Below are 26,443 nucleotides of genomic sequence, written 5' to 3' on the forward strand. Positions count from 1 at the left end.
GGCACATGTATACATATGTAACATACCTGCACGTTGTGCACATGTACCCTAGAACTTAAAGTATATTAATAAAAAAAAAATTAAAAAACAAAACAAAACACAAGATAACTGTAACAAATTCACATTTCTTGGAGGTGTTACATGCTTTGAAGCAGTGGGGCTCTGAAAAACAAATGCTGTCATTCTGCTGAACTTCAGAGTATCTTACTGTAGTCAGATACGTTTTTCAAAAGTTGGTATTTCTTTCTTCTCTTTATGTGGGTAGTTAATAATACATTCTTTTAAACAGTAAGATTATGGGCAAAACATTAGATAAGCCATTAAATGCAATAGTTTCCTCATAAATTACCTACTGTAAAATCAGTCCAATGATGAACAGTTCAGAAGTCAAATGGTTTATAGGCATTTTGGGCAGTTTAAAAAACCCCTGAGCTCATAAAATGTTAATACTATAAAATAATTCACACACACACAGGCCAAGTGTGGTGGCTCATGCCTGTAATCCCAGCACTTTGGGAGTATGAGGCCAGAGGATCACTTCAGGTCAGGAGTTTGGGAACCTGTCAGGCCAACAGGGTGAAACCCCGTCTCTACTAAAAATACAAAAATTAGACAGGGGTGTCGTGGTGTATGCTTATAATCTCAGCTACTCAGGGAAACTGGGAGGTAGGTGCAGGTTGCAGCGAGCCAAGATCGCACCTCTGCACTTCAGCCTGGGCAACAGAGCAAGACTTTGTCTCAAAAAAAAAAAAAATAATAATAAAAAATCACACACATACAAATAAGATATGATATAAAATTTATGAAAATAACATCTTTGCTTAACAGAATATAAAAAGGAACTACCTGGAATAATCATAGTTAAAATTACTGAGAATAAGAGGATGACTCACTCAAGCCTAATCTGCTAATAATTGCCAATTTTACACCACGTCTCCCAACTCCTAGTTGAGCCCATTGTCTACTAAACCAGCATTCCTTTCTTTCTTTCTTTCTTTCTTTATTTACTTACTTACTTACTTACTTACTTACTTACTTAGAGATGGAGTCTCATTCTGTCGCCCAGGATGGAGTACAGTGGTACAATCTCAGCTCACTGCAACCTCTGCCTCCCGGGTTCAAGCAATTTTCCTGCCTTGGCCTCCTGAGTAGCTGGGATTACAGGCGTGTGCCACCATGCCCAGCTAATTTCTGTATTTTTAGTAGAGACGGGGTTTCACCATGTTGGCCAGACTGGCATTGAACTCCTCACCTCAGGTGAACTGCATGCCTCTGCCTCCCAAAGTGCTGGGATTACAGGTGTGAGTCACCATACCCAGCCCAAGCTTCCTTCTTGAAGTACAAATCTGTTAAGCTTTTTTTTTTTTTTTGAGACGGAGTCTCGCTCTGTCGCCCAGGCTGGAGTGCAGTGGCCGGATCTCAGCTCACTGCAAGCTCCGCCTCCCGGGTTCACGCCATTCTCCTGCCTCAGCCTCCCGAGTAGCTGGGACTACAGGCGCCCGCCACCTCGCCCGGCTAGTTTTTTGTATTTCTTAATAGAGACAGGGTTTCACCGTGTTAGCCAGGATGGTCTCGATCTCCTGACCTCGTGATCCGCCCGTCTCGGCCTCCCAAAGTGCTGGGATTACAGGCTTGAGCCACCGCGCCCAGCCATCTGTTAAGCTTTTTATACAATCACTACTCTTCAACAATCACACAAAGTGCCATCACTATGGGTTTTCAGTCACTACAATACCATTTATGTTCCTTTTTGATGAGAACATAAGATACTCAAGACTCAATTCAAGGGACTAGAAAACCTATACCCGGAGAACAAGCCATTGTAAGAACATGTTGGGTCTAATGGGAACTTAGTTTGGATTAGCCAGGGGCGAAGCAGGAGCAAGAGCAACAGTGATGTCATTTCTCAAACATGAGTCTTCTGCAGTAACCAGTAACTGGGAAACTCAGCTGAAAGCTCCCTCCTCACACCTGAACATTTGAATTTTTTTTTTTTTTTGAGACGGAGTTTTGCTCTCGTTGCCCAGGCTGGAGTGCAATGGCACAATCTCGGCTCACTGCGACCTCCGCCCTCCTAGGTTCAAGCGATTCTCCTGCCTCAGCCTCCCGAGTAGCTGGAATTATAGGCATGCACCATCATGCCTAATTTTGTATTTTTAGTAGAGACAGGGTTTCTCCATGTTGGTCAGGCTGGTCTTGAACTCCCGACCTCAGGTGATCCGCCCACCCCAGCCTCCCAAAGTGCTGGGATTACAGGCATGAGCCACCGCCCCCGCCGAATATTTGTATTTCTTAACAGATACAAACATGAAAACAGGAGAGGACCCCTGAGATGATCAGAATAAAAGTATTCCTTCCTAAGTAGCCAGCTACTTAAAACTGTGACTGAAGGGGGAAATTCCAGTATGTGGACTGCTTATACCTTTGACAACAGAAACTTAATTTCGTCTATTCATTACAGGAACTCAAACTTGGAGATAACATGACACTTTTGACATTCATATTTTATTTACAAGTAAATGAAGACTGTCCCTGTAAACTCTAATTTGGGATACGAAGAATAATATTAAGAAGTAGTTGCTGGCTGGGCGCGGTGGCTCAAGCCTGTAATCCCAGCACTTTGGGAGGCCGAGATGGGCGGATCACGAGGTCAGGAGATCGAGACCATCCTGGCTAACATGGTGAAACCCCGTCTCTACTAAGAAATACAAAAAATAGCCGGGCGAGGTGGCAGCGCCTGTAGTCCCAGCTACTCGGGAGGCTGAGGCCGGAGAATGGCGTGAACCCGGGAGGCGGAGCTTGCAGTGAGCTGAGATCCGGCCACTGCACTCCAGCCTGGGCGACAGAGCGAGACTCCGTCTCAAAAAAAAAAAAAAAAAAAAAAAGAAGTAGTTGCTGGCGCCACAGTGACGTGTGAAGGAGTCTATGCCACTGTTTCTTTAAACGATTTTGTTATTTAAAAAAAACAAAACCACCTACACGATTTCTTCATGTTGCATGTGTAAAAGACTTAAAAATAAAAGTGACTTTTCAAAACTCTACAGTCTCTGATCAAATGTGTGAGGTGGCCAGGATGTCACTTTCATCAGTGACAGTCCCTACTCTTCAAGAGCAACAGGCTCTGGGCAAAAGACTTAGTACTCATCAAGAGTATCTGCTCGAGGAATGGAAAGACCTCGGTCCTTCAGGGCCTGCACTTTCAACTTCTCTGCTTCCAGCTTGGTCTGCTGCTCTACCCTTTGCTCTTCTAGAATTTCTTCAATGGATACTTGCTGGAGGGGTGTGTCACTCTCCTTTTCCAAGTCCTACAAAAGAGATAGGTTTGAAAACTTCAATTGAAGACCAAGAATAGAAAACATTATAGATCTAAAGGCAAATGGATTCCTCTATCAGGTTCAGATTATTTTTCGTAACTGTGACAGGACTGAAATATCCTTCTCATAGGGACAGATAAGTTTTTCAAAGAAATGCCTGACAACACTACTATAGGATACATATTTACAATGAATGTGGTTAATAGTGATCAGTATTTTTTTTTTTTCCGAGATGGAGTCTCTCCCTGTTGCCCAGGCTGAAGTGCAGTGGCACCATCTGGGCTCACTGCAACCTCTGCCTCCTGGGTTCAAGCAATTCTCCTGCCTCAGCCTCCTGAGTAGCTGTGCTTACAGGCATGTGCCACCACGCCCAGCTAATTTTTGTATTTTAAGTAGAGACAGGGTTTCACCATGCTGGTCAGGCTGGTCTCGAAACCTGACCTCGTGGTCTGCCTGCCTCCGCCTCTCAAAGTGCTGGGATTACAGGCAGTGACAAGGTATAACAGAGCTTTATGTGATCCAAAATCCCATATCAGGATTAATTTCCTTTAAAAAAAATTAGGGCTGCTTATAGACAGCTATCTCCCCCACTGTAGATAATCCAAGAGGGAGGTTATTGAGGCAATGCGGCCTTAGACTTTTTAAATTATTTTAAGGATGGGTGGGTTGGCTCACAGTTGTAATCCTAGCACTTTGGCACTTTGGGAGGCTGAGGTGGGAGGATAACTTGGGCCTAAGTTAGACCCTAACTCCACCAGAAAAAAAAAAACAAAAACCAAAAAAACCCAGAAAAAAAACCAGCTGGTGTGGTGGTGTTCACCTACAGTTCCAGCTACTCAGGAGGCTGAGGTAGAAGGACTGCTTGAGCCTGGGAGGTTGAAGGTCAAGGCTGCAGTGAGACATGAACATGTCACTGCACTCCAGCCTGGGCAACAGAGCAAGGTCCTGTCTCAAAAAAAGTAAAAAGGCAAAAATAAAAGGGATCCTCTTGCCTTCACCTCCTAAGTAGCTGGGGCTACAGGTGTGCACCACCGTATCAGTTCTGTAGTCTCTAAACTATAACAAGACTCTTTTTCCCTTTACGGCAACAAGTCTTCTAGGGAGAACCTCAGCAGACCATTTAGGTTACTAAACCAATTTGGTCCCAATATTTTTCTCCACTATTTAAAAAATTGCTGCTTAGGTTAGGCGCAGTGGCTCATGCTTGTAATCCCAGCACATTGGGAGGCCGAGGCGGGTGGATCACTTGAGGCCAGGAGTTCGAGACCAGCCTAGCCAACATGGCAAAACCCTGTCTCTACTAAAAATATAAAAAAAATTAGCCAGGCGTGGTGGTAGGCACCTGTAATCCCAGCTACTTGAGAAGCTGAGGCAGGAGAATCACTTGAACCTGGGAGGCAGAGGTTGCAGTGAGCAGAGAGCACGCCATTGCACTCCAGCCTGGGTGACAAGAGCAAAACTCCATCTCAAAAAAAACCAAACAAAAACCAAATTGTTGCCTAATAAGAAATTCCTTATTTAAAAAACACATGCTTATTGTAGATAATATAGAAAATAGACAAACAAGGAAAATTTAAAAATTATCCATAATTCCAGTATGGAGGATTAACATTTTGATAATATCCCTACAATTTTTCTACATATATACTGACTTAAACGAAAAAAACCCAGCCAGGCGTGGTGGCTCACACTTGTAATTCCAGCTACTCGGGAAGCTGAGGCACGAGAATCACTTGAATCCAGGAGGCAGAGGTTGCAGTGAGCCAAGATTACACCACTGCACTTTAGCCTGGCTGACAGAGTGAGATTCTGTCTCAAAAGGAAAAAAAAAAAAAATCAAAAATTAGCTGGGCGTGGTGACGTATACCTGTAGTCCCAGCTACTCAGGAAGCTGAGGGGGGAGGATCACTTGAGCCCAGGAGTTTGAGGCTGCAATGAGCCGTGATCACACCACTGCAGTCAGCCTAGATAACAGAGTGAGACCCTGCCTCAAAAACAAACTCCTGCCAAAAATCCACAATGCAAATACTGACTGTAATTCATTTTCTTTTCACTTAAATGTGGCATAGTATGCTTAATATTTTTATCTTTGAATGCTTTATAAACATTTTTCATTAATTAATTTATTATTATTTTTTATTTTTTTAAATTTTATTATTTTTTTATTTTTTTTTGAGACAGAGTCTCACTCTGTCGCCCAGGCTGGAGTGCAGTGGCTGGATCTCGGCTCACTGCAAGCTCCGCCTCCCAGGTTTACGCCATTCTCCTGCCTCAGCCTCCCGAGTAGCTGGGACTACAGGCATGTGCCACCACATCTGGCTAATTTTTTTTTCTTTTTGTAGAGATGCGGTCTTGCTATGTTGCCTAGGCTGGTCTCAAACTCCTGGCCTCAAGCATCCTCTTGCCTTGGCCTCCCAAAGTGTGAGCCACTGTGCCTGGCCCTTATAAACATTTGCTAACCAATGTCATAATGCAGAATAACTTTGCTAAAAAAGTACCTCACTATCCATAGATTCAGTTTATTGTCCTTAAAATGAATATACAGGTATTATTTGGTGTTTTTGTAAGATGGAAAGCCTATACAGACAAAGTATTCCTGTTTCTTATCCTCCTCTATGATTTTCAATGATAAAGTTTGGGACGGTATTGACACACAACTCCCGATGCTCTGGCCTGCATACTATCACCACATGCTGCCAAGGTCTCAGAACCCACAGGCAGTGGCATTATCAGACAGAGAGAGGACTCTCACCACAGAAGTTACAATGAAAGCCACACAAATTACATAAGCAAGCCCTGCTCTGGGTCCAATGCTAACAGCACCCAGCAAAGTATGTATTACCACCTGCCCTCCCACCCCATGAGTAGCAGCTAAAGAGAGGACAGTGTTCTCACCCTAATGAGCTGCCTCTTGGGCTTTTCAGTATGTTACTCACTGAGCAATTCATGTTGCTGTTGCTGCTTCTTCCCAACAGTCTTATTACTTAATGCTGTGTCATCATCATCGCCCTTGAGGCAGAATTCAGGCATTTCTTAACCAATATAGTGTTTATAGAAACTAAGTGAATCCTACGTATGAATTTCCCTGGGGTTGGTACACAATTTCTCCTGACTGCTGATTCATATAACCATGCAGGCATTCCTGGAACCATGTTTCTCTAGTGGTACCCCTGTAAAACTTCTGCAGCATCCAAACTATAACATATTTTTTTTAAAAAGGGAACTTTTCCTCACAAAAGGGATCCAAGGAAACAAAGAAACTTCAAGAACAAACACATTCACTTCTTTCTCTGCACAAACATCTACTTTCTCTGCACACACATCTACTTAGATGTACCTTTGCGCCAGTGTAACCAGTAGAAAAAGCATGTCTGCCACGTTTACCACCATAAAACAGAAGCATAGTATCGGTGAATTTTTTTTTTGAGACAGGGTCTTGCTCTGTCACCCAGGTTGGAGTGCAGTGGTACAATCACGGCTCACTGCAGCCTTGACCTCCCTGAGCTCAGGTGAACCTCCCACCTCAGCCTCCTGAGTAGCTGGAACTGGTCATCTGCACTGTCACCCCTGGCTAATTTTTATATTTTTTTGGAAAGACGGGGTTTGGCCATGTTGCCCAGGCTGGTCTCTTGGGGCTTAAGCGATCTGCCTGTCTCGGCCTCCCAAAGCACTGGGATTGCAGATGTGAGCCACCGCACCCACCCCAGTATTTTAACGTAAGTCTTTTCCCCTGATATGTTGCCTCTTCAAAATTACATTCAGAAAAGTATTTTAAAAAATCACCGGCCGGGCGCGGTGGCTCAAGCCTGTAATCCCAGCACTTTGGGAGGCCGAGACGGGCGGATCACGAGGTCAGGAGATCGAGACCATCCTGGTTAACACAGTGAAACCCCGTCTCTACTAAAAATACAAAAAAAACTTAGCCGGGCGAGGTGGCGGGCGCCTATAGTCCCAGCTACTCGGGAGGCTGAGGCAGGAGAATGGCGGGAACCCGGGAGGCGGAGCTTGCAGTGAGCTGAGATCCGGCCACTGCACTCCAGCCTGGGTGACAGAGCGAGACTCCGTCTCAAAAAAAAAAAAAAAAAAAAAAAAAAAAAAAAAAAAAAAAAAAAAAAATCACCTATAACCCCACCACGCAGAGATGGGTCAGCTCCCCTATAGACTGGCGTACCAAGCATAGTGGCATGTACCTATAGTCCCAGCTACTTGGGAGGCTGAGACAGGAGGATTGCCTAAGCCTAGGAGTTTGAATCTAGCCTGGGCAACACACTGAGACCCCATCTCTGGAAGAAAAAAAGTACTGGAAGACTACTTTACAGTCATTTAGTATCTCCCCATGGGTACTAGGTGCTTTGTTTCAGACCTTTTTTTTTTTTTTTTGAGATGGAATCTTGCTCTGTCACCCAGGCTGGAATACAGTGGTGAGATCTCAGCTCACTGCAACCTCCGCCTCCTGGATTCACGCCATTCTCCTGTCTCAACCTCCCGAGTAGCTGGGACTACAGGCACCCGCCACCACACCTGGCTAATTTTTTTGTATTTTTAGTAGAGATTGGGTTTCACTGTGTTAGCCAGGATGGTCTCAATCTCCTGACCTAGTGATCCTCCCGTCTTAGCCTCCCAAGTGTTGGGATTACAGGCGTGAGCAACTGTGCCTGGCCTTGTTTCAGCCTTTACGTGACATAAGAAGAAAACAATTTCTGCCGCCTGGCTGGGCGCGGTGGCTCATGCCTGTAATCCCAGCACACTGGGAGGCCGAGGCAGGTAGATCGCCTGAGGTGAGGAGTTCAAGACCAGCCTGGCCAACATAGTGAAACCCCGTCTCTACTAAAAATATAAAAATTAGATGAGCGTGGTGGCGGGCATCTGTAATCCCAGCTACTTGGGAGGCTGAGGCAGGAGAATCGCTTGAACCTGGGAGGCGGAGGTTGCAGTGAGCCAGGATCACACCATTGCAATTCTGTCTCAAAAAAAAAAAAAAAACCCAAAAAACAAAAAATAATTTATGCTCCTTAAACATGCAAGAAATGATAAACGGAACGAAAAGTACAAACTACAAAAATATTTTATAAATAAGAAAAAGATATTTCATATATTTCACAGCAGCACTTGGGCAGTACTGATCAATAGCATGGATTAGTCATTTCTAGCTGACTATTTCCAATATGAGGTCTCTGAACCAACCCAACCCTGGCAAAATTATCTCCTTGCTTTCTCAAATGGCTGTTAAAAGTGGCTACAAACCAAACCACTCTAAAGACTTCTGCAAATTGATTGAAGACATGGCTAGGTATTTAGAAAACAGTATGAAAAACTTTAAAAATTAAGCAAACACCAAAGTTTTTGGTAAGAAAAAAGAAGACAGTGCTGGCTCAACCCTTAATTTCAACTACTCTTGAAGATATTTTTATTTTCCTTGCAAACCCAATAATCACAAGTAGCAAGATGAAATCAAACGTTTTAAATAAGGCACCTAAAAAAATATCTGAGTACTTCTAGTAGGGGTGTGTGTGTGTGTGTGTGTATGACTGCACACACAAAGACCTACAGCAACAACACCTCAGAAAAACTGACTTAACCTTTCACCTGCCAGCTGGTCTTTCTGGCACAGATACCAAAACGCCCTCTCCCTGGCTGTGAGCTAAGGATTCAAGTAAGACTGAATTCCATTCTCGTGATAGGTAACAGAAAAGCTTTTCCTATAGCCACTCTTTCCCTTTCCCCCTTTACTAATATAGACATCACATTATACTATATATGCAATGTGTGCCTCCCTCAAATACTGTGCATTACCTTTATGCCATGAAAAACTACTTGTATCCAACTGTAAAATATTCCAACGTATGTAAGTCACACCTTCCCCAGCATATATAAATCAAGCTTTGTCAATTTTCTGCTATTAAACAAATACATTAATGAACACATTTGTTACAGAATCGTATTTTTTAATGGTATCCGGTAAAAAGATACTTTGCTGCCAGTGGGATCAAAAACCTTTAAAATACCAAAAGGCACTGAAACAAAGTTAAGTATTCTCTGTAGCTTCCCTAATTTGGTAGTTGCCTGTAAGAAGCCAGATAAAATGTGGAAAATATTTTTATTCTCTCTTGAAAAGACAAAAAAAAAGAAAGTCTTACTAGCATGAATATGAAGATCTACAGCAGCTTAATAGTTTTCACTTACTATTTCTCCTAGTAGGACCACATTTTCTCCTCTGACCACAAAAATCCCTCGAGGAATATCACCGTATTTTTTGCCCACATGAATACGCTCCACAGTCTGATGTAGTACTAAGTTTGCTATAAGTGTATAGGGAAAAAACAAAGATATTTAGTTTAACTATTGGGTAAAGATCCATAACTCAATAATCATTTATTTTGAACAGAAAAGATTTAGCTAAACACGATTTCCAAGCATTATAATTCTATTTATTTATTTATTTTTTGAGACTGAGTCTTGCTCTGTTGCCCAGGCTGGACTGCAGTGGCACGATCTCAGCTCACTGCAACCTCCGCCTCCCAGTTTAAGCAATTCTCCTGCCTCAGCCTCCGGAGTAGCTGGGACTACAGATGCCTGCCACCACTCCCGGTTAATTCTTGTATTTTTAGTAGAGACAGGGATCACCATATTGGCCAGGCTGGTCTCGAACTCCTGACCTTGTGATCTGCCTGCCTCAGCCTCCCCAAGTGCTGAGATTACAGCTGTGAGCCACAGTGCCCGACCCTCAAGATTTCTAATTCTGAGGAAGGCTAAAATTTCAAATAATCTTCTCCTATTTAATTGAGACATACCAGTTACGAGATGTCTGGGATTATGTTGGGCTAATACATGAATGATGGTAGAAATAAGAGAGATAAATTCCTTTGTAAGTTAATTGCTAATACCAAAAAAGCCATAGGAAAATATAAACGAATAAGGACCTTGGAAAACTTGGGTCTAAACAACCACAGAGATCAAAACTTTGTTTTCTGGAAAGAAACAGCTTTTCTTTTTGTGTGGGTAGGTGTATGTGATGATCTGCTGAAGATTCAACTTTGTTTTAGTAATTAGGATTCATTTAACCCAATGCAGGTATCCATGGGTTATGATACAGCAAAAACCTATTTTTTCACCTTGACAGATAACTATATTTGCAACCTAAAAGTCAACTTAATATTCACTACCTTTCACTCAAAGTACTCTGATGAATCTGACTTAAGAATCAGGACTCCAATTTGTTAACAATAATTTCTTTTCCTCTTTTATTTTTTATTTTTGAGACGGAGTCTTGCTCTGTCACCCAGGCTGGAGTGCAGTGGCCGGATCTCAGCTCACTGCAAGCTCCGCCTCCTGGGTTTTCGCCACTCTCCTGCCTCAGCCTCCTGAGTAGCTGGGACTATAGGCGCCCGCCACCTCGCCCGGCTAGTTTTTTTGTATTTTTTAGTAGAGACAGGGTTTCACCGTGTTAGCCAGGATGGTCTCGATCTCCTGACCTTGTGATCCGCCCGTCTCGGCCTCCCAGAGTGCTGGGATTACAGGCTTGAGCCACCGTGCCCGGCCATTTTTCCTCTTTTAATTAGTACTACTTGTCCTATTTGAAGTAAAGGAGAAATCTATGTTCATATCTTCCATAATTCTTACAATGTTTTAATTACGTTTTTTCCTCATGCTCAAATCCAGTGATTTTGCAGATATCCAATAAATGTTAGCATTAACATGAAGTTCCTTGAAACAGAAGGAAACATAGTCTTTTTTTTTTTTTTTTTTTTTTTGAGACGGAGTCTGGCTCTGTCGCCCAGGCTGGAGCGCAGTGGCCGGATCTCAGCTCACTGCAAGCTCCGCCTCCCAGGTTCACGCCATTCTCCTGCCTCAGCCTCCCGAGTAGCTGGGACTACAGGTGCCCGCCACCTCGCCCGGCTAGTTTTTTGTATTTTTAGTAGAGACGGGGTTTCACCGTGTTAGTCAGGATGGTCTCGATCTCCTGACCTCGTGATCCACCCGTCTCGGCCTCCCAAAGTGCTGGGATTACAGGCTTGAGCCACCGCGCCCAGCCCACATAATCTTTTAACTTAAGAAAAATGCAGGATGCAAAACGAAGACAGTGGCCTCTTATTCCAATGTATCCCTATACATAAAGTATTAAGCTTAATGTTGGGGTCAGGAAATGCCTTCTACCCAATTTTCATTGGCTAGGGAGGGATTACCTTCACTTCTGGAACTGCTGTGAATTCACTGTACCCTGCCAATGTAGAAATAAGCAGCCTTGGGCCAGGCACAGTGGCTCACGCCTGTCATCCCAGCACTATGGGAACTAAGACCAGCCTTCCAGCTGTCCCCACCAGTGCACCAGACATGTGAGTGAAGCTCCTTCAAACTAGCCGACTCACCTTCTAGACACCAAGCGACTGTCCTAGAGCCATGAGGAGCAGAACAACTGTCCAGCTCAGCTGGGTGGGTGGATCACCTGAGGTCAGGAGTTCGAAACCAGCCTGGCCAACCGGGCGAAACTCCATCTCTACTAAAAATAGAAAAATTAGCTGGGTGTGGTGGCTGGAGCCTATAATTCCAGCTACTTGGGAGGCTGAGACACAAGAATCGCTTGAATCCAGGAGGCGGGGGTTGCAGTGAGCCAAGATTGTGCCACTGCACTCCAGCCTGGGTGACAGAGTGAGAGCTCAAAAAAACAAAACAAAACAAAACAAGATAAGCAGCCTCTTCGGTGGACTGAGTTTATTTTTATCATTTGGCTCCCCCTACTGGGGAGTCTAGTGAAAGCCAGTTTTAGAAACATGAACTTGGAAATATATATAAGCTTTGAACAACCTAATCTGAATGTATAGAAAACAATGATACACTCACTAAAATCAGTCCTACTAAGTCACACATGTGAAAAAGTTGCAGATAAATTTCAATATTAAATGACAAAAAATGCAGTGGGAAGCTGTTATTATCCAGAGTATGAGAGATGTCCATAAATTAATACATACCAAATTGATCAATGCTTCTTAAAAAGCCTATAAGTGTCCTTCCATCTCGAAGCAGAACCAAGTGCTTTTCTGGGGAGAGGGGAAAAAGTCTTTTAAATGAAAACTGACAAGTTCAGTGAGTATTTAGGATAATAAAAATAAATAACAGTTTAAGCTGTACCACTTCCTCTGCCAATGCATTTAAGGTGAAGTTCAAGTTCACTGGAAAACGGAAGAAAGCAGCACAGCAATCCAGATTTATATAACATCAGTGGTGAAAAGAATCAGAGCAGTGTGGCAGAGTGGGAAAAGGACAGGGCACAGCATCAGGAAGCCTGACTTAGCTGGCTCTAGACCCTTTATGTCTTTTTTTGTTTTTTTTTTTGAGACAGAGTCTCACTCTGTCACATAGGCTGGAGTACAGTGGCACAATCTCGGCTTACTACAACCTCTGCCTCCCAGGTTCAAGCGATCCTCCTGCCTCAGCCTCCTTCGTAGCTGGGACTATAGGAGTTCGCCATCATGCCTGGCTAATTGTTGTATTTTTAGTAGAGATGGGGTATCACCATGTTGGCCAGATTGGTCTCGAACTCCTGACTTCAGATGATCCGGCCACCTCGGCTTCTCAAAGTGCTGGGATTACAGGTGTGAGCCACGGCGCCTAGCCAAAGACCCTTATGTTTGACACTTAAACCATTTCAATGTCATGTCAGTTTTTATATCTGTAAATTGACAAATACAGTCTAGATGATTCTTATGATCTTATTTATAGAATTATTTTGTCCTCAAAAGACGAGCTTCTATCTCACATTTTGTTTGTAACCAGGGAAGGCTTTAAATAAAAACACAATGCTTCAGGTATTTAAAATGAAGACTCTAATAATAAGCTAGAGCAGAAATTCAATGTTTACTGAGAGGGCATGTGCTGTGCTGGGGTCTAAACATACAGCAGAGAATGAGACTTAGAAAGTCACCAACGTTATGAATTTATATTCATGGTGGAGGAGGACAAATAAACAAGAAAATAACCTATTGTGATTAGGACAATGGAATAATAAACTAGCAAGGCAGTATGATGAAGGGAGAGAAGTGGTTACAGAAGGAATGGTGGCAAAGGAAAGCCTCTCCGAAGAGGTGACTTTGAGCTGACACTGAAGAATGAGAATAAGCCAGTTACTAACACACCCAGCAAAATTTCTTTCATTCCATGCTTAAAGTACCTTCTAGATGCAGAACAGAGGAAAACACAGTGACTCTGCCCTGAAGGAATTTATACTCTTCCTTGGACTATAAATAAGTACCACAGAAAGCAAATCTTAATTATATGAGACTACAGAGATAGAAGCTATATTTCTGAAGGAGGTATCAGAGTTGGACCTTGAAAGGTAGATAATTTTAGGGCACGGGAAGAGTGATAGGAAGCTGGGGGGAGAAGGAAATCTGTAAATTAAAGAGGAGGAATAAAAGGGCCATACATCCATGTTTAGCTAAAAGCTGAGGCTGTGAAGGGAAAGAACAGTAGATAAAGTCAGAAAAGTACTGGGGACAGGCTGCATTTAGATTTGACTTCACAGGGAACAAGAAAACATAAAGTGATGGAGTCTGTTAACTGAGTTTGTGTAAGTGGGTATGTGTGAGAGGGTGGGGTGCTAAAGATGTGAGGTAAAGATGTAGGAGTTTTATGAGACATCACAAAACTATTTACCAAGAGTTGGGAATAAAAACAGCAAGCTCAGGGTGAAGGTTATTAGCTCTTTGTGATTCTAAAGTGCTATCAGGACACTTAAACAGAAACATACGCAGATAGTTGGAAACAGTAAGACTGGAAAGCCAAAGACGTCAAGATTAGAGAAAGCAATTTTAGATAAATCTGCAAAGAGGTGATATAAAATTACTAAAGTACAGGAGATCTACTAAAGATTTAAAGAAGTAGGCCACATGGCATCCAAGTGACCATCTATATTGGAGAACAGTAAGAGCCAGAGAAGTAAGAAAATCACCAAGTACCAGTTGTTAGAGAAAACAAGAGAAGAGAATTAAAGATTCTGGTGGGGACAGTATCACAGTGCTGCAGAGGGGAGAGAACACAGAAGAATGCCTTAGACGAATAACTTTGAAGAATGCAGCTTGACTAGTGTGTTCAGGATAAAAATTAGATTGCAGGAGTAATGTAAGTGGTCTGTTGAAGGTGATAAGGAAACAGACAAAATGAAAATGACTCGAGATTTGGGGATAAAGATATGAAAAAAGGGATGGGAATATGATGAAGAGAACGGAGAAAATATTTGAGATGGATAGACAATAATACATATGAGGGGAAGAACGCAGGGGTTGGGGAGACAGAGGATATGAAAGAAAAAGGGTAACAATGAAAAAAGGTTCCAGAAGCAGTGACAGGAGACAGTAATAACAGACAACAAAAAGGGAGGAATCCTTCCTACTGAAATTAGAGGATGGGTGGAAATACAGAAAGACAGGCAGGAAACTGTGTGTTAGGGTGGGGGAGCAAAGGGTGCATATCAAACGGTTTCCAAGTTTTCATAAAGTGGGGGGTCTGGAATCTACAAAGTGGTAGGGGTTAGAGGGCCAAACAGCAAAACTGATTTTTAGTAAAATGGCAGGATGTGTTAGAGGATATATGAGAGATGAGGGCAAAAGGGCATCCTCAAGCAATTAAAACATCCTGTTACACATAACAGGTTCATATAGATGTTAATATGTATTTAGTCCAATTACACTACATTTCCCTTACATAGCAAAATAAGTAATCTGGGTTAAAAAAACTATTTGTCGGCCGGGGGCGGTGGCTCACGCCTGTAATCCCAGCATTCTGGGAGGCCAAGGTGGGTGGCTCACCTGAGGTCAGGAGTTGGGAGACCTGCCTGGCTAGCATGGCGAACCTCGTCTGTACTAAAAAATGCAAAAATTAGCTGGGCGTGGTGGCAGGCGCCTGTAATCCGTTACTGGGGAGGCTGAGGCACAAGAATCGTTTGAACCCGGGAGGTGGAGGTTACAGTGAGCCGAGATCGCGCCACTGCAAGACTCTGTCTCAAAAAAAAAAAAAAAAAATTTCATTTTATGGTTGACAGATTTTTTTTTTTTTTTGGCGATCTGCCCGCCTCGGCCTTCCAAAGTGCTGGGATTACAGGCGTGAGCCACCCCGCCAGGCCCATAAAACGAAATTTTAACCATATATTCTAAATCGTATATTCACAGAGTAACTGAGACGATTGCAACTTGTTTAAAACCATGTGTAAATCATCTTGAAACAGTAAGTTAATGAGAAAGATCACGTGATTAAAACAATAAAAAATGTTGCTTGAGGAATAATGCACAGATAGAATTTAGAAAAAATGAAAGCCCGGACAACTGCAGGCGGTTCTTTCCGCTTTTGTATAGGACTGAGCTCCTCTTCCGGACAAAAACTAGGAATAAAGGAGGTCTTCTTAGTAAAAGCAAAAATGAATTGTCTTTAAAAAAAAAAAAAAAAGGGTTGCAAGCGATTTTCCAGAGAAGTCAATACCATGTCTAACAGTGGTCTCTACTACAATAACCTCAAGGTGCTAATGACCCTCACAGTAAAATAAGCTAGCAAATGGCCACACCGTAGAGCGCCTACGTTTACTGCCAATTAAGTCCAACTGCTGCTGTCTTAATATTGTTGCTTTTTAATGAATCCTTTCTCTAGGTATTCCGATCCATCCACCCGTAACACGCTGATACTTCGAAATACTGCAGGCAGGAGGGGACGGGGGAGAAGCTCCCCCCCGGGCTTCTTTCGTGTTCGGGCCTCTGCTGCCGCGACCCACGAAAGTACGAATGAGTTCCATCGCTTGGGGCTCACCAGCCAGAGGGCTGGCGGAGGCTGCGAGGGGCAGAACAAGTAGCAGGCTACTGGGTGGGCAAGCGGTGTGTACCGCAGCTGTGGAGGGCATCGACGCGGAACGCCCGGATTGAGCTCAGAACACACCGGCCCCGCCCGGGACTCATTCTACAAGCTTCTTCGGAAGAGGCGCCCGCCCGGGAGGGTCTCACCCCAAGCTCCACCGGGAGGAGATGAACTACTCACTGTCAATGTCCTCGATGAGGCTGGCGGTGCCGGGCATATAGTTCATTTTGAACTGAAATAACGCTGCAATGCACAGCGGCGGGGGGCCAGCGCGTCCAAAACCTCCTCCCTCCTACCGCAGTCGCCGCGTCGGCGGGACCGAGCCCGGAATCCCGACCGAGACCACCACTTCTGCCCCGGCTTTCAGCCGCCGGGGCCTGCCGGAAACTCCTCCATATTACCCCCACCCACTTCCTGTAACACGTGCGGGCCCACAGGAAGAGGAGGGGCAGCCGTACAGTTGGGGGACACCCTTTCCCTGTTCCTGTTAAGTAGGGAAGAGGCATCTCCATTGGATAGATGGCGAAGAAACGTATACTCCCTCTTGAGGAACACGGTGTCTTCCCTCGTCCCCGGGTTCCCGAGACCCCAGAGTCACGGACCTCCGTCCCTCAGCTCTCGGGGCTCGGCAGCAGAAGGGGCGGGACCGGGCCTGGGATTGGCTGGCGTCGTCCGACCCCCTTCGCTGCTCTCCATTCGCAATCGCCCGCGGGCGCCTGCGCGAAGGGTTGGCCGTGGGGCGGGGGGCGGGAAGCGCTTCAGGGCAGGAGAGCCCATGTCGGCCCTGAGGCGCTCGGGCTACGGCCCCAGTGACGGTCCGCACTACGGCCGCTACTACGGGCCTGGGGGTGGAGATGTGCCGGTGCACCCACCTCCACCCTTATATCCTCTTCGCCCCGAACCTCCCCAGCCTCCCATTTCCTGGCGGGTGCGCGGGGGCGGCCCAGCGGAGACCACCTGGCTGGGAGAAGGCGGAGGAGGCGATGGCTACTATTCCTCTGGAGGCGCCTGGCCAGAGCCTGGTCGAGCCGGAGGAAGCCACCAGGTAAGCTTTGCACCCTCTGTCCTTGCGGGGAGGTGAGGGCCCTTGGGGCTGGGATTCGTAAAGGATCGGGTTTCATATTTGTTTTCCTTATGTGGAGGAGGGTCGGGGAGGGGGGATGTTGGAGAGACCGAGACTGGGATCAGAGGTTGGGGGATATGCTTGTGTTCCCTTTGCCCCTCCTTTTCTGCTTCGACCGCAAAAAATATGTTTATTACCATTTAAAAAAGAAAGAAAGATCCTGCGCGGGCTTACTAAGCTTAGCAGCAGGCTGCAGATCTCTCTCCTGGGAGCAATGCTGGGTAGGGGTGGCACGGATCTGCTGCTCCAGCTCTAGCAGTTTATCCTGCGTGACTGGCAGTCCGGCTCTCCCCGGGAAGGGAAGTGACTGCAGCCCCCGATGTCGCTCAGTGACCCTCCCGAGGGGAAGGAACCTTTGCGAGGGGGAGGTTCTGGGCATTTAGCGTTTGCCCCTAATGCCTTGCCTGAGATCGAATCGTGAATAATCAGTGTTGTAAAGCACCTTTACGCGGATTGACTGATTTAATTTTCACGGCGACTGCAAGGTAAAATGGCATTACAGCAGCCCCCGCCCCCCGCCCGCTTTTTTTATTTTTTCGAATAAGGAACCGGGGCTCTTCGAGGTTAACTCACTTGCCTAATACGCTTGGACCTGTAACATTTTATTCTGTTTTCCCGCCGGACATACACTTCTGCTTTCTTAATGCAGTCTTCTGGGTAGTGGGTTGTCGTTCTACGGTGGCGGCACACCTCTCTATTCGTTCAAGAATTACCCTCATTTGTTGAAAATGTAATAGTGAAATTCTCGTACATTGCTGGTGGGGATGTAAAATGGTGGAAAATAGTTTGGTAGTTCCTCAAAACATTAAGCATTAGAATTAGTATAACACCCAGGAAGCCCACTCTTGGCTATATACCCAAGAAAACTGAAAACATATGTTCACATAAAGCTTGTCCACCCTTGTTTATAGCATCATTATTCATAATCGCCAAAAAGTGGAAATGTTATTTATTTATTTATTTTTTGTTAGATGGAGTCTTGCTCTGTTGCCCAGGCTGGAGTGCAGTGGCACCATCTCGGCTCACTGCAACCTCCGCCTCCCGTGTTTAAGCGATTCTCCTGCCTTAGCCTCCTGAGTAGCTAGGATTACAGGCGCCCGCCACTGCGCCCGGCTAATCTTTGTATTTTTAGCAGAGAGGGGTTTCGCCATGTTGGCCAGGATGGTCTTGAACTCCTGACTTCAAGTGATCCCCCTTTCCCCTGTTCCTCGGCCTCCCGAAGTGTTGGGATTACAGGCGTGAGCCACTGCGCTCGGCCCCAAATGTCATTTTATTTGGATTATAATAAAAGAGTGAACCTCTCACAGCCCTGGTTCTTTATTCGAATACAGGAATGTTGTAAGGACATAACGACTGATGCATCAATAAACAAAATATGGTGTTAATATATTCATACAATGGAATATTTGGCCATAGAAAGGAATGAACTACTGATACGTGTTACAATATGAATGAACCTCGAAAACATCACACTACGTGAGCAAAGTCAGTCAGAAAGACTGCATATTGTGTGATTCCATTTATATAAAATGGCCAGAGTAGGTAAATCTAGAGACAGAAAGCTTAATGGTTGCCAGAGGTTGGGGGACTGGCGGTGTAGGTGAAAATATGCTTTTTGGGATGATGAAATGTTCCAAAATCAGGGCCTGGTGAGATGGCTCTCACCTGTAATCCCAGCACTTTGGGTGGCCGAGGCCAGAGGATTGCTTGAGTTCAGGAGTTTGAGACCAGCCTGGGCAACATAGTGAGACCTTGTCTCTAAAAAAAAAAAAAAAAAAAAGAAAACAAAAAATAAGAAATCTTCTAAAATCAATGGTGATGGTTGCACAACTCTGAATATACTAAAAACTACTGAACTGTACATTTTAAAAGGGTAGAGTTTATAGCATGTTGATTATATCACAGTTTAAACAATTGTATGAGAAATACATGTAGCAGTGAGAAATTATTTTTTATTTTTGAGGCGGAGTGTTGCTCTGTTGCCCAGGCTGGAGTGCAGTGACGCAATCTCAGCTCACTGCAACCTCCGCCTCCCGGGGTCAAAGTCTCCTGCTTCAGCCTTCCTAGTAGCTGGGATTACAGGCGCCCGCCACCACGCCCAGCTAAATTTTGTATTTTAAGTAGAGACGGGGTGTTGCCGTGTGGGCCGGGTTGGTCTTGAACTCCTGATCTCAGGGTATCCTCCCGCCTTGGCCTTCAAAAGTGCTGGGATTACACATGTGAGCCACAGTGCCCGGACAAGATTAATTATAAATTAAAGAAAGATCTGGCTGGGCACGGTGACATGCCTGTAATCCCAGCACTTTGGGAGGCCATGGAGGGCGGATCACCTGAGGTCAGGAGTTCGAGCCCAGCCTGGCCCACATGGCAAAACCCCGTCTCTACTAAAAATACAAAAATTAGCCGGGCATGGTGGCGGGCGCCTGTAATTCCAGCTATTTGGGATGCTGAGGCAGGAAAATCGCTTGAACCCGGGAGGCGGAGGTTGCAGTGAGCCGAGATGACACCATTCCACTCTAGCCTGGGAGACAAAAGTGAAATTCCATCTCAAAAAAAAAAAAAGAAAGATCCATATTTTCTCTGCCTAAATCTGGTATACGTAGGTCATGGGACTATAGAGTGATGAAATGCTTGGCCAAATTAGACCAAAAATCAGTCGAAGTGGGGAAAGAGGAGAGGACCTCTAAACTGACGACTGACTTCTGCTGGGCCTGCTGTATTATCAAAACCAAAGTCTGTTTTCTGGGATAGAGTTACGGAGGGTTGGATAGACTACAGAAGTTAAGATTTTAGCATTGTGTAAGGAGTTGTCAAGTGTGGTTTGAGTACACTTGTGCCCATAGGGTGGGTGATGGTGCTGAAGTACTTGGAGATAAAGGTGGAAATGTGTAATGGGCATTTGTAAACCATTTTAAGAGTTTGTACTATCTTTTAGATTGATGATTCTGCAACTTTAAAAGTATAGGATGGTAATTTTTCTGCAGCAATAGAAAACTCATACCAAACATATGCATGTTGGCCGGGCGTGGTGACTCACTCCTGTAATCCCAGCACTTTGGGAGACTGAGGCAGGGTGGATCACCTGAGGTCAGGAATTCGAGACCAGCCTGGCCAACATGGCAAAACCCCGTCTCTACTAAAAACACAAAAATTAGCCAGGCATGGTGGCACATACCTGTAAACCCAGCTACTAGGGGGGCTGAAGCAGGAGGATTATTTGAAACCGGGAGGCGGAAGTTGCAGTAAGCCAAGATCATGCCACTGCACCCCAGCCTGAGTGGCAAAGCAAGACTCGATCTCAAAAAAAAAAAAAAAAGGTATGCATGTTGTCACAGATGTTGCCATGTTTTTTCCAGATTTGTTCTTTTGACTTTTTATGTTTTGCATTTTAATACTATAAATCTGTCAAATTAGAAAACCAAATAGTATAGAAACCTTTTATAACCTTGCTACTCAAAAAGTGTGGTCCATGGACTAGAAGCTTCAGTGTCACTTGTGAGGCTGACAGAAGTGCAAAATCTCTCCTCTTCCAGACTTACTGCTGCAATTTATTAAGATCCCCAGGTGATTCATATGCACATTAATATTTGAGAAGCATTGCTGTATAGAACTGGTTATATTGAGATGATGTACTGAACTACAACACAGACTTGACTATGTTAACACATTTAAGTATGGCAGGGAAAAAATTAGAAATCTATCACTCCCTATTTTTTTTTTTTTTTTGAGACGGAGTCTCGCTCTGTCGCCCAGGCTGGAGTGCAGTGGCCCGAACTAGGCTCACTGCAAGCTCTGCCTCCCGGGTTCACACTATTCTCCTGCCTCAGCCTCCCGAGTAGCTGGGACGACAGGCGCCTGCCACCACGCCCGGCCAATTTTTTTGTATTTTTAGTAGAGATGGGGTTTCACTGTGTTAGCCAGGACGGTCTTGATCTCCGACCTCATCATCCACCCGCCTCGGCCTCCCAAAGTGCTGGGATTACAGGTGTGAGCCACCGCGCCCGGCCTATTTTTTTTTTTTTTTTAAATTTATGTTTTTTGAGACAGAGGTTTGCTCTTTTTGCCCAGGCTGGAGTGTGATGGCACCATCTTGGCTCACTGCAACCTCCACCTTCCGGGTTCAAGCGATTCTCCTGCCTCAGGCTCCCAAGTAGCTGGGATTACAGGCGCCCACCACTATACCCGCCTACTTTTGTATTTTTGGTACCCGGCCACTCCCTATGATTTTTCAGAGTAAAACTTTAGGCTGGGCGCGGCGACTCACGCCTGTAATCCCAGCACTTTGGGAGGCTGAGGTGGGCAGGTCACCTGAGGTCAGGAGTTTGAGACCAGCCTGGCCAACGTGGTGAAACCCCATCTCTACTAAAAAATACAAAAATTAGCTGGGTGTGGTGGCTCACATCTGTAATCCCAGCTACTTGGGAGGCTGAGGCAGAAGAACCACTTGAACCTGGGAGAGAGGGGAAGTTGTAGTGAGCCAAGATCACACCACTGCAATCCAGCCTGGGCAGCAGAGCAAGACCTTGTCCCAGAAAACAAAAAACAAAAATGAGCCGTGCGTGGTGGCGGGCACCTGTAATCGCAGCTACTCTGATAACTGCTCAAACCAGGGAGGCGGCGGTTGCAGTGAGCTGAGATCATGCCACCGCACTCCAGCCTGGGCTACCAAGCAAGACTCTGTCTCAAAAAACAAAACAAAGCAAAACAAAAACAAAAACAAAAAGGAAGTAAGGGAAAAGAGTTGAGAAACCTCTTTTGAGCTAAAGGGAGAAAAGCAACAAGTTTGGAGTTGGAGCAGAGGGGCATTAACAGCTATTGGTCTCCTCTCATGGTGGAGTAGGAGGCTAGGTCATCTTACAGTAAAGGAAGTAGAATGGGGTGCTGTGCGAAATTTCTTAGGTAAATGTTTGAACTAGATGCTGGACAAGAGGGACAGAACAGAGAAGCATTTGGAAGAGATCCAAATGTGTTTGAAAAGTTAAAAAATTATGATTGTCAGTATAGGAGCATAAGGTAATTTATTAGTGATTTTGAACTATATAGCTATACAAATAATTTATCATGTAGTTTACTAATAATTTTTGTCCAATTCTTATGAAAAATATAAGCAAATCTGTAAATGGAATTTATGTAGTACAAGTGCTACTGATTCCTCTGCTGTTAGATTTGTTTGGGCCGGGGTTTCAGTTTGGGGGAATGTTGGTAAGCCACTTTGGAAAATGTAATCATATATTCACTTTAAAGGAATTGACTCCAGTCTTCATCTGGGATTATTTATTTCTCAAAAGAGAAGAAAGGAAATACATTAGCTATCTTGCATAATTTTAATCAAATTTTCTTTGGCATAGAACTTTAATTCACATTATTGTGGCTTGTGAAAACATTTTATTACCTTTGTTTTAGTTTGTATTTCATTCAACAAATAAAAAGTTTGGAAAGAGTTAGGCACGTGATAATATTGGTAACTTAGTTTATAGAATAGAGTTCAGCTTCAGCCAGTCTCCTGTGAAACTGCTATTTCATAGAATTAGTGTCATGTTGGGAGGGCCATGAGCTACAGACTTTCACTGTTACTGGGGATATTTTTAGATTTGTCCCATTTTGTCCAAAAGGAGGAAAAAAAAGACAAAGACATTATTTTTCATTAAGACAATAAAATTCTCCTTTTTTAGTGCTTCATTGAGGACATTCTTTTTTTCATTAAAAAAAATTATGGCATAATTTACATAAAGTAAATTTCACTGTCTTTAGGGTATAGTTCTGTGAGTTCTGTTAAATGCATACAATTATGTAACCAGCACTACCACCACAACTGAGCTATACATACTGACCCATCTTTTTTTTGTTTTTTTTTTTTGAGACGGAGTCTCACTCTGTCGCCCAGGCTGGAGTGCAATGGCACAATCTTGGCTCACTGCAACCTCCACTTCCCGCGTTCAAGCGATTATCCTTCCTCAGCCTCCTGAGTAGCTGGGATTACAGGTGTGCACAATCATGCCTGGCTAATTTTTGTATTTTTAGTAGAGATGGAGTTTCACCATGTTGGTCAGGCTGATCTCGAACCCTGACCTCGTGATCCAGCCACCTTGGCCTCCCAAAGTGCTGGGATTACAGGCGTGAGCCACCACGCCCGGCCACTGACCCATCTTTTAAACAAGAATTCTAGGGTAAGAATTTAAGAAGATTTAATTTTTACCTATCCCTAAAGTCTGTTAAAATTACAGAAAAGGAATTGTATTTCTCATTTTATTTTATTTTATTTTATTTTATTTTTGAGACGGAGTCTCGCTCTGTCACCCAGGCTGGAGTGCAGTGGCCGGATCTCAGCTCACTGGAAGCTCCGCCTCCCGGGTTTCCGCCATTCTCCTGCCTCAGCCTCCCCAGTAGCTGGGACTACAGGCGCCCGCCACCACGCCTGGCTAGTTTTAGTTTTTTAGTAGAGACGGCGTTTCACCATGTTAGCCAGGATGGTCTTGATCTCCTGACCTCATGATGAGCCCGTCTCGGCCTCCCGAAGTGCTGGGGTTACAGGCTTGAGCCACCGCGCCCGGCCTGTATTTCTCCTTTTAAACATTTAATCCCACCCTCATTTTTTAAAGTAGCATTATGAACTCATTTGTATAACATATATATGTATGTGTGCACACATACACTCAATATATTGAGTGTGTTTCAGTCAGTTGCAGTCTTTTTTTTTTCTCCTCCCAAATGGACCAAAGAGTCACTGGCTTGCCTTTAATTAGCTGTAACCTTTAAACTTGCTTTATTTATTTATTTATTTATTTATTTATTTAGAGACAGAGTCTCGCCCTGTCACCCAGGCTGGAGTGCAGTGGCATGATCTCGGCTCACTACAAGCTCTGCCTCCTGGGTTCACACCATTCTCCTGCTCAGCCTCCCGAGTAGCTGGGACCACAGGCACCCACCACCACGCCTGGCTAATTTTTTTTTTGTATTTTTAGTAGAGATGGGGTTTCACTGTATGAGCCAGGATGGTCTCAGTCTCCTGACCTCGTGATCCACCTGCCTTGGCCTCCCAAAGTGCTGGGATTAAAGGCATGAGCCACCGCGCCCGGTCACCTTTAAGCTTTCACAAGTGTAGTCAACCAGGTAAGGGTGGTAGGGGCTATTTCCCAAAACTTCTCCCGCCGACTCAAAAGTTAGGTTCTTCAGAGTGAAACAGACTCTTCACTGTTTTCAAGGTTATTCCAGAGTTTCCCTGTATTCTTCTATCTAATCTCAGCTGCCACAATCAGACAGACGGAAAGCACAAGGACACTTTTCCTTGCATCTGTACTGGAAACCTTAGCAGCAGATAGCAGTCGTTCTTTTTGATGCTTAAATGATACCATATTATGTCAATGGGAGTCCCTTTTTCTTGACTTCTAATTCCTTTGGACATAACCCATTGATTTTTTTTTCTTTTTCTTTTTGTGGAGAACGGGGTCTTGCTATATTGCCTAGGGAGGTCTCAAACTCCTGGGCTCAAGCTATACTCCTGCCTCTGCCTCCCTAAGTGCTGGGATTACAGGCATGGGCCACCATGGCTGGCATGACCCATTGATTTTTGATAGCTCCCTTGATTTCTGGTACAACAAGATGTCTCAGGCTTTGTATATATTTTGTCCCAAGCCTCATAATCAGCCATTCCTTAAGAACCTGGTTGAATTTTTCTCCCAAGTGGAGAATTACATTTAGAAACCGTCAAGTCAAGATCTGAGCAGGAAAACAGAAACCACACTAGTTAGAATTTGATTTAGGAAATTAGCTGAATAGGTTATTAGAGTTCTCAAAAGGGAAAAAGAGAACACAGAAGTAACAGAAAATAGTAAGTGGAGGAAGCAGCTACAATTCCTAGGGCTGAGGAATAAAGGGAAGAGGTTGGGATGATTAGAACCAGGAAAGTTGGAAGAATGGCCGGGCGCAGTGGCTTACACTTGTAATCCTAGCCCTTTGGGAGACTGAGGCAGGTGGATTGCTTGAGCCCAGGAGTTCAAGACCAGCCTGGGCAACATGGGAAAATCCTGTCTCTACAAAAAAACACAAAAATTAGCCAGGCGGTAGTGGGCCTCTGTATTCCTAGCTACTCAGGAGGCTGAGGTGGGAGGATCACCTGAGCCCAGGAGGTTGAGGTTGTGGTGAGCTGTGATTGTGCCACTGCACTCCAGCCTGGGTGACAGAGTGAGACCCTGTCTCAAATGAAATGAAATGAAATGAAATAAATGAAATGAAAGGACATGACATGACATGACATGACATGAAATATAAAAAGAACCTGGAAACTTGGAAGAGTGGCCAGGAGGTGGCGCCTCCTACCTGGTGCAGGTACCTCTGAGGGCGTCCAGCTTGAAGAGTGTTGTTGACTGACTGCTGCATACAGGTTGAATAGCGTTGCAGGGCTGACACTGAGAGAAACAGCAAACAGACAGGAAGAAGCAAGTCCACTGTCTCCTCCTCTAGCCTAGCATACTGTGTTGGCAGAACCAGAAAGCAAGCAAGCTGGGAAGGGAGAAATGTTTGTAGACTTCCAGCCTTGCATCACAGAGCCAAGTGTAGAATGCCATGCTTGCGGCTGGGTGCAGTGGCTCACGCCTGTAATCCTAGCACTTTGGGAGGCCGAGGCGGGTGGATCACGAGGTCAGGAGATCAAGACCATCCTGGCCAACATGGAAACCCTATCTCTACTAAAAATACAAAAATTAGCTGGGTGTTGTGGTGCATGCCTGTAATCCCAGCTAGTCCGGAGGCTGAGGCAGGAGAATGGCTTGAACCTGGGAGGCGGAGATTGCATTGAGCCGAGAGCACCACTGCACTCCAGCCTGGGCAACAAGAACAAGATTCTGTCTCAAAAAAAGAAAAAGAGGCCGGGCGCGGTGGCTCAAGCCTGTAATCCCAGCACTTTGGGAGGCCGAGATGGGTGGATCACGAGGTCAGGAGATCGAGATCATCCTGGCTAACATGGTGAAACCCCGTCTCTATTAAGAAATACAAAAAACTAGCCGGGCGAGGTGGTGGGCGCCTGTAGTCCCAGCTACTCGGGAGGCTGAGGCCGGAGAATGGCGTGAACCCAGGAGGCGGAGCTTGCAGTGAGCTGAGATCTGGCCACTGCACTCCAGCCTGGGAGACACAGCGAGACTCCGTCTCAAAAAAAAAAAAAAAAAAAAAAAAAAAA

The 26,443-nt window shown here is 44.8% G+C and overlaps 2 protein-coding genes across 6 annotated transcripts in view; one reads left to right on the forward strand and one right to left on the reverse strand.

The window, feature by feature from the left end:
- Positions 1 to 416: 416 nt before the first annotated feature.
- On the reverse strand, positions 417 to 16,775 carry LSM1 (LSM1 homolog, mRNA degradation associated). 4 transcript variants are annotated; one of them, XR_003120906.1, is made up of 5 exons: positions 16,329 to 16,775; positions 12,281 to 12,349; positions 9,498 to 9,613; positions 2,973 to 3,305; positions 417 to 427 (listed from the first exon to the last, which is right to left on the reverse strand). XR_003120906.1 is itself a non-coding variant. In XM_025395072.1 (4 exons), the coding sequence occupies exons 1-4, from the start codon at positions 16,372 to 16,374 to the stop codon at positions 3,135 to 3,137; spliced, it is 402 nt and encodes a 133-aa protein (XP_025250857.1). In that variant the 5' UTR covers positions 16,375 to 16,775; the 3' UTR covers positions 2,865 to 3,134. The 4 variants fall into 4 exon arrangements, 2 of the variants coding, with proteins under 2 accessions (XP_025250857.1, XP_025250858.1); XR_003120905.1 differs by lacking the exon at positions 417 to 427 and adding an exon at positions 2,260 to 2,584 and having other exon boundaries at positions 2,897 to 3,305; XM_025395072.1 differs by lacking the exon at positions 417 to 427 and having other exon boundaries at positions 2,865 to 3,305.
- Positions 16,648 to 26,443, forward strand: part of BAG4 (BCL2 associated athanogene 4) — a 36,498-nt gene continuing 26,702 nt past the window's right edge. For both annotated transcript variants that reach the window (XM_025395068.1, XM_025395069.1), the window contains exon 1: positions 16,648 to 17,193. In XM_025395068.1, the coding sequence (XP_025250853.1) occupies positions 16,924 to 17,193 (270 nt within the window). In that variant the 5' untranslated portion in view covers positions 16,648 to 16,923. The remainder of the gene's footprint in view (positions 17,194 to 26,443) is intronic.

Source organism: Theropithecus gelada, chromosome 8 (assembly GCF_003255815.1).
Source record: "Theropithecus gelada isolate Dixy chromosome 8, Tgel_1.0, whole genome shotgun sequence".
In the NCBI taxonomy this organism is placed as follows: Eukaryota; Metazoa; Chordata; class Mammalia; order Primates; family Cercopithecidae; genus Theropithecus; species Theropithecus gelada.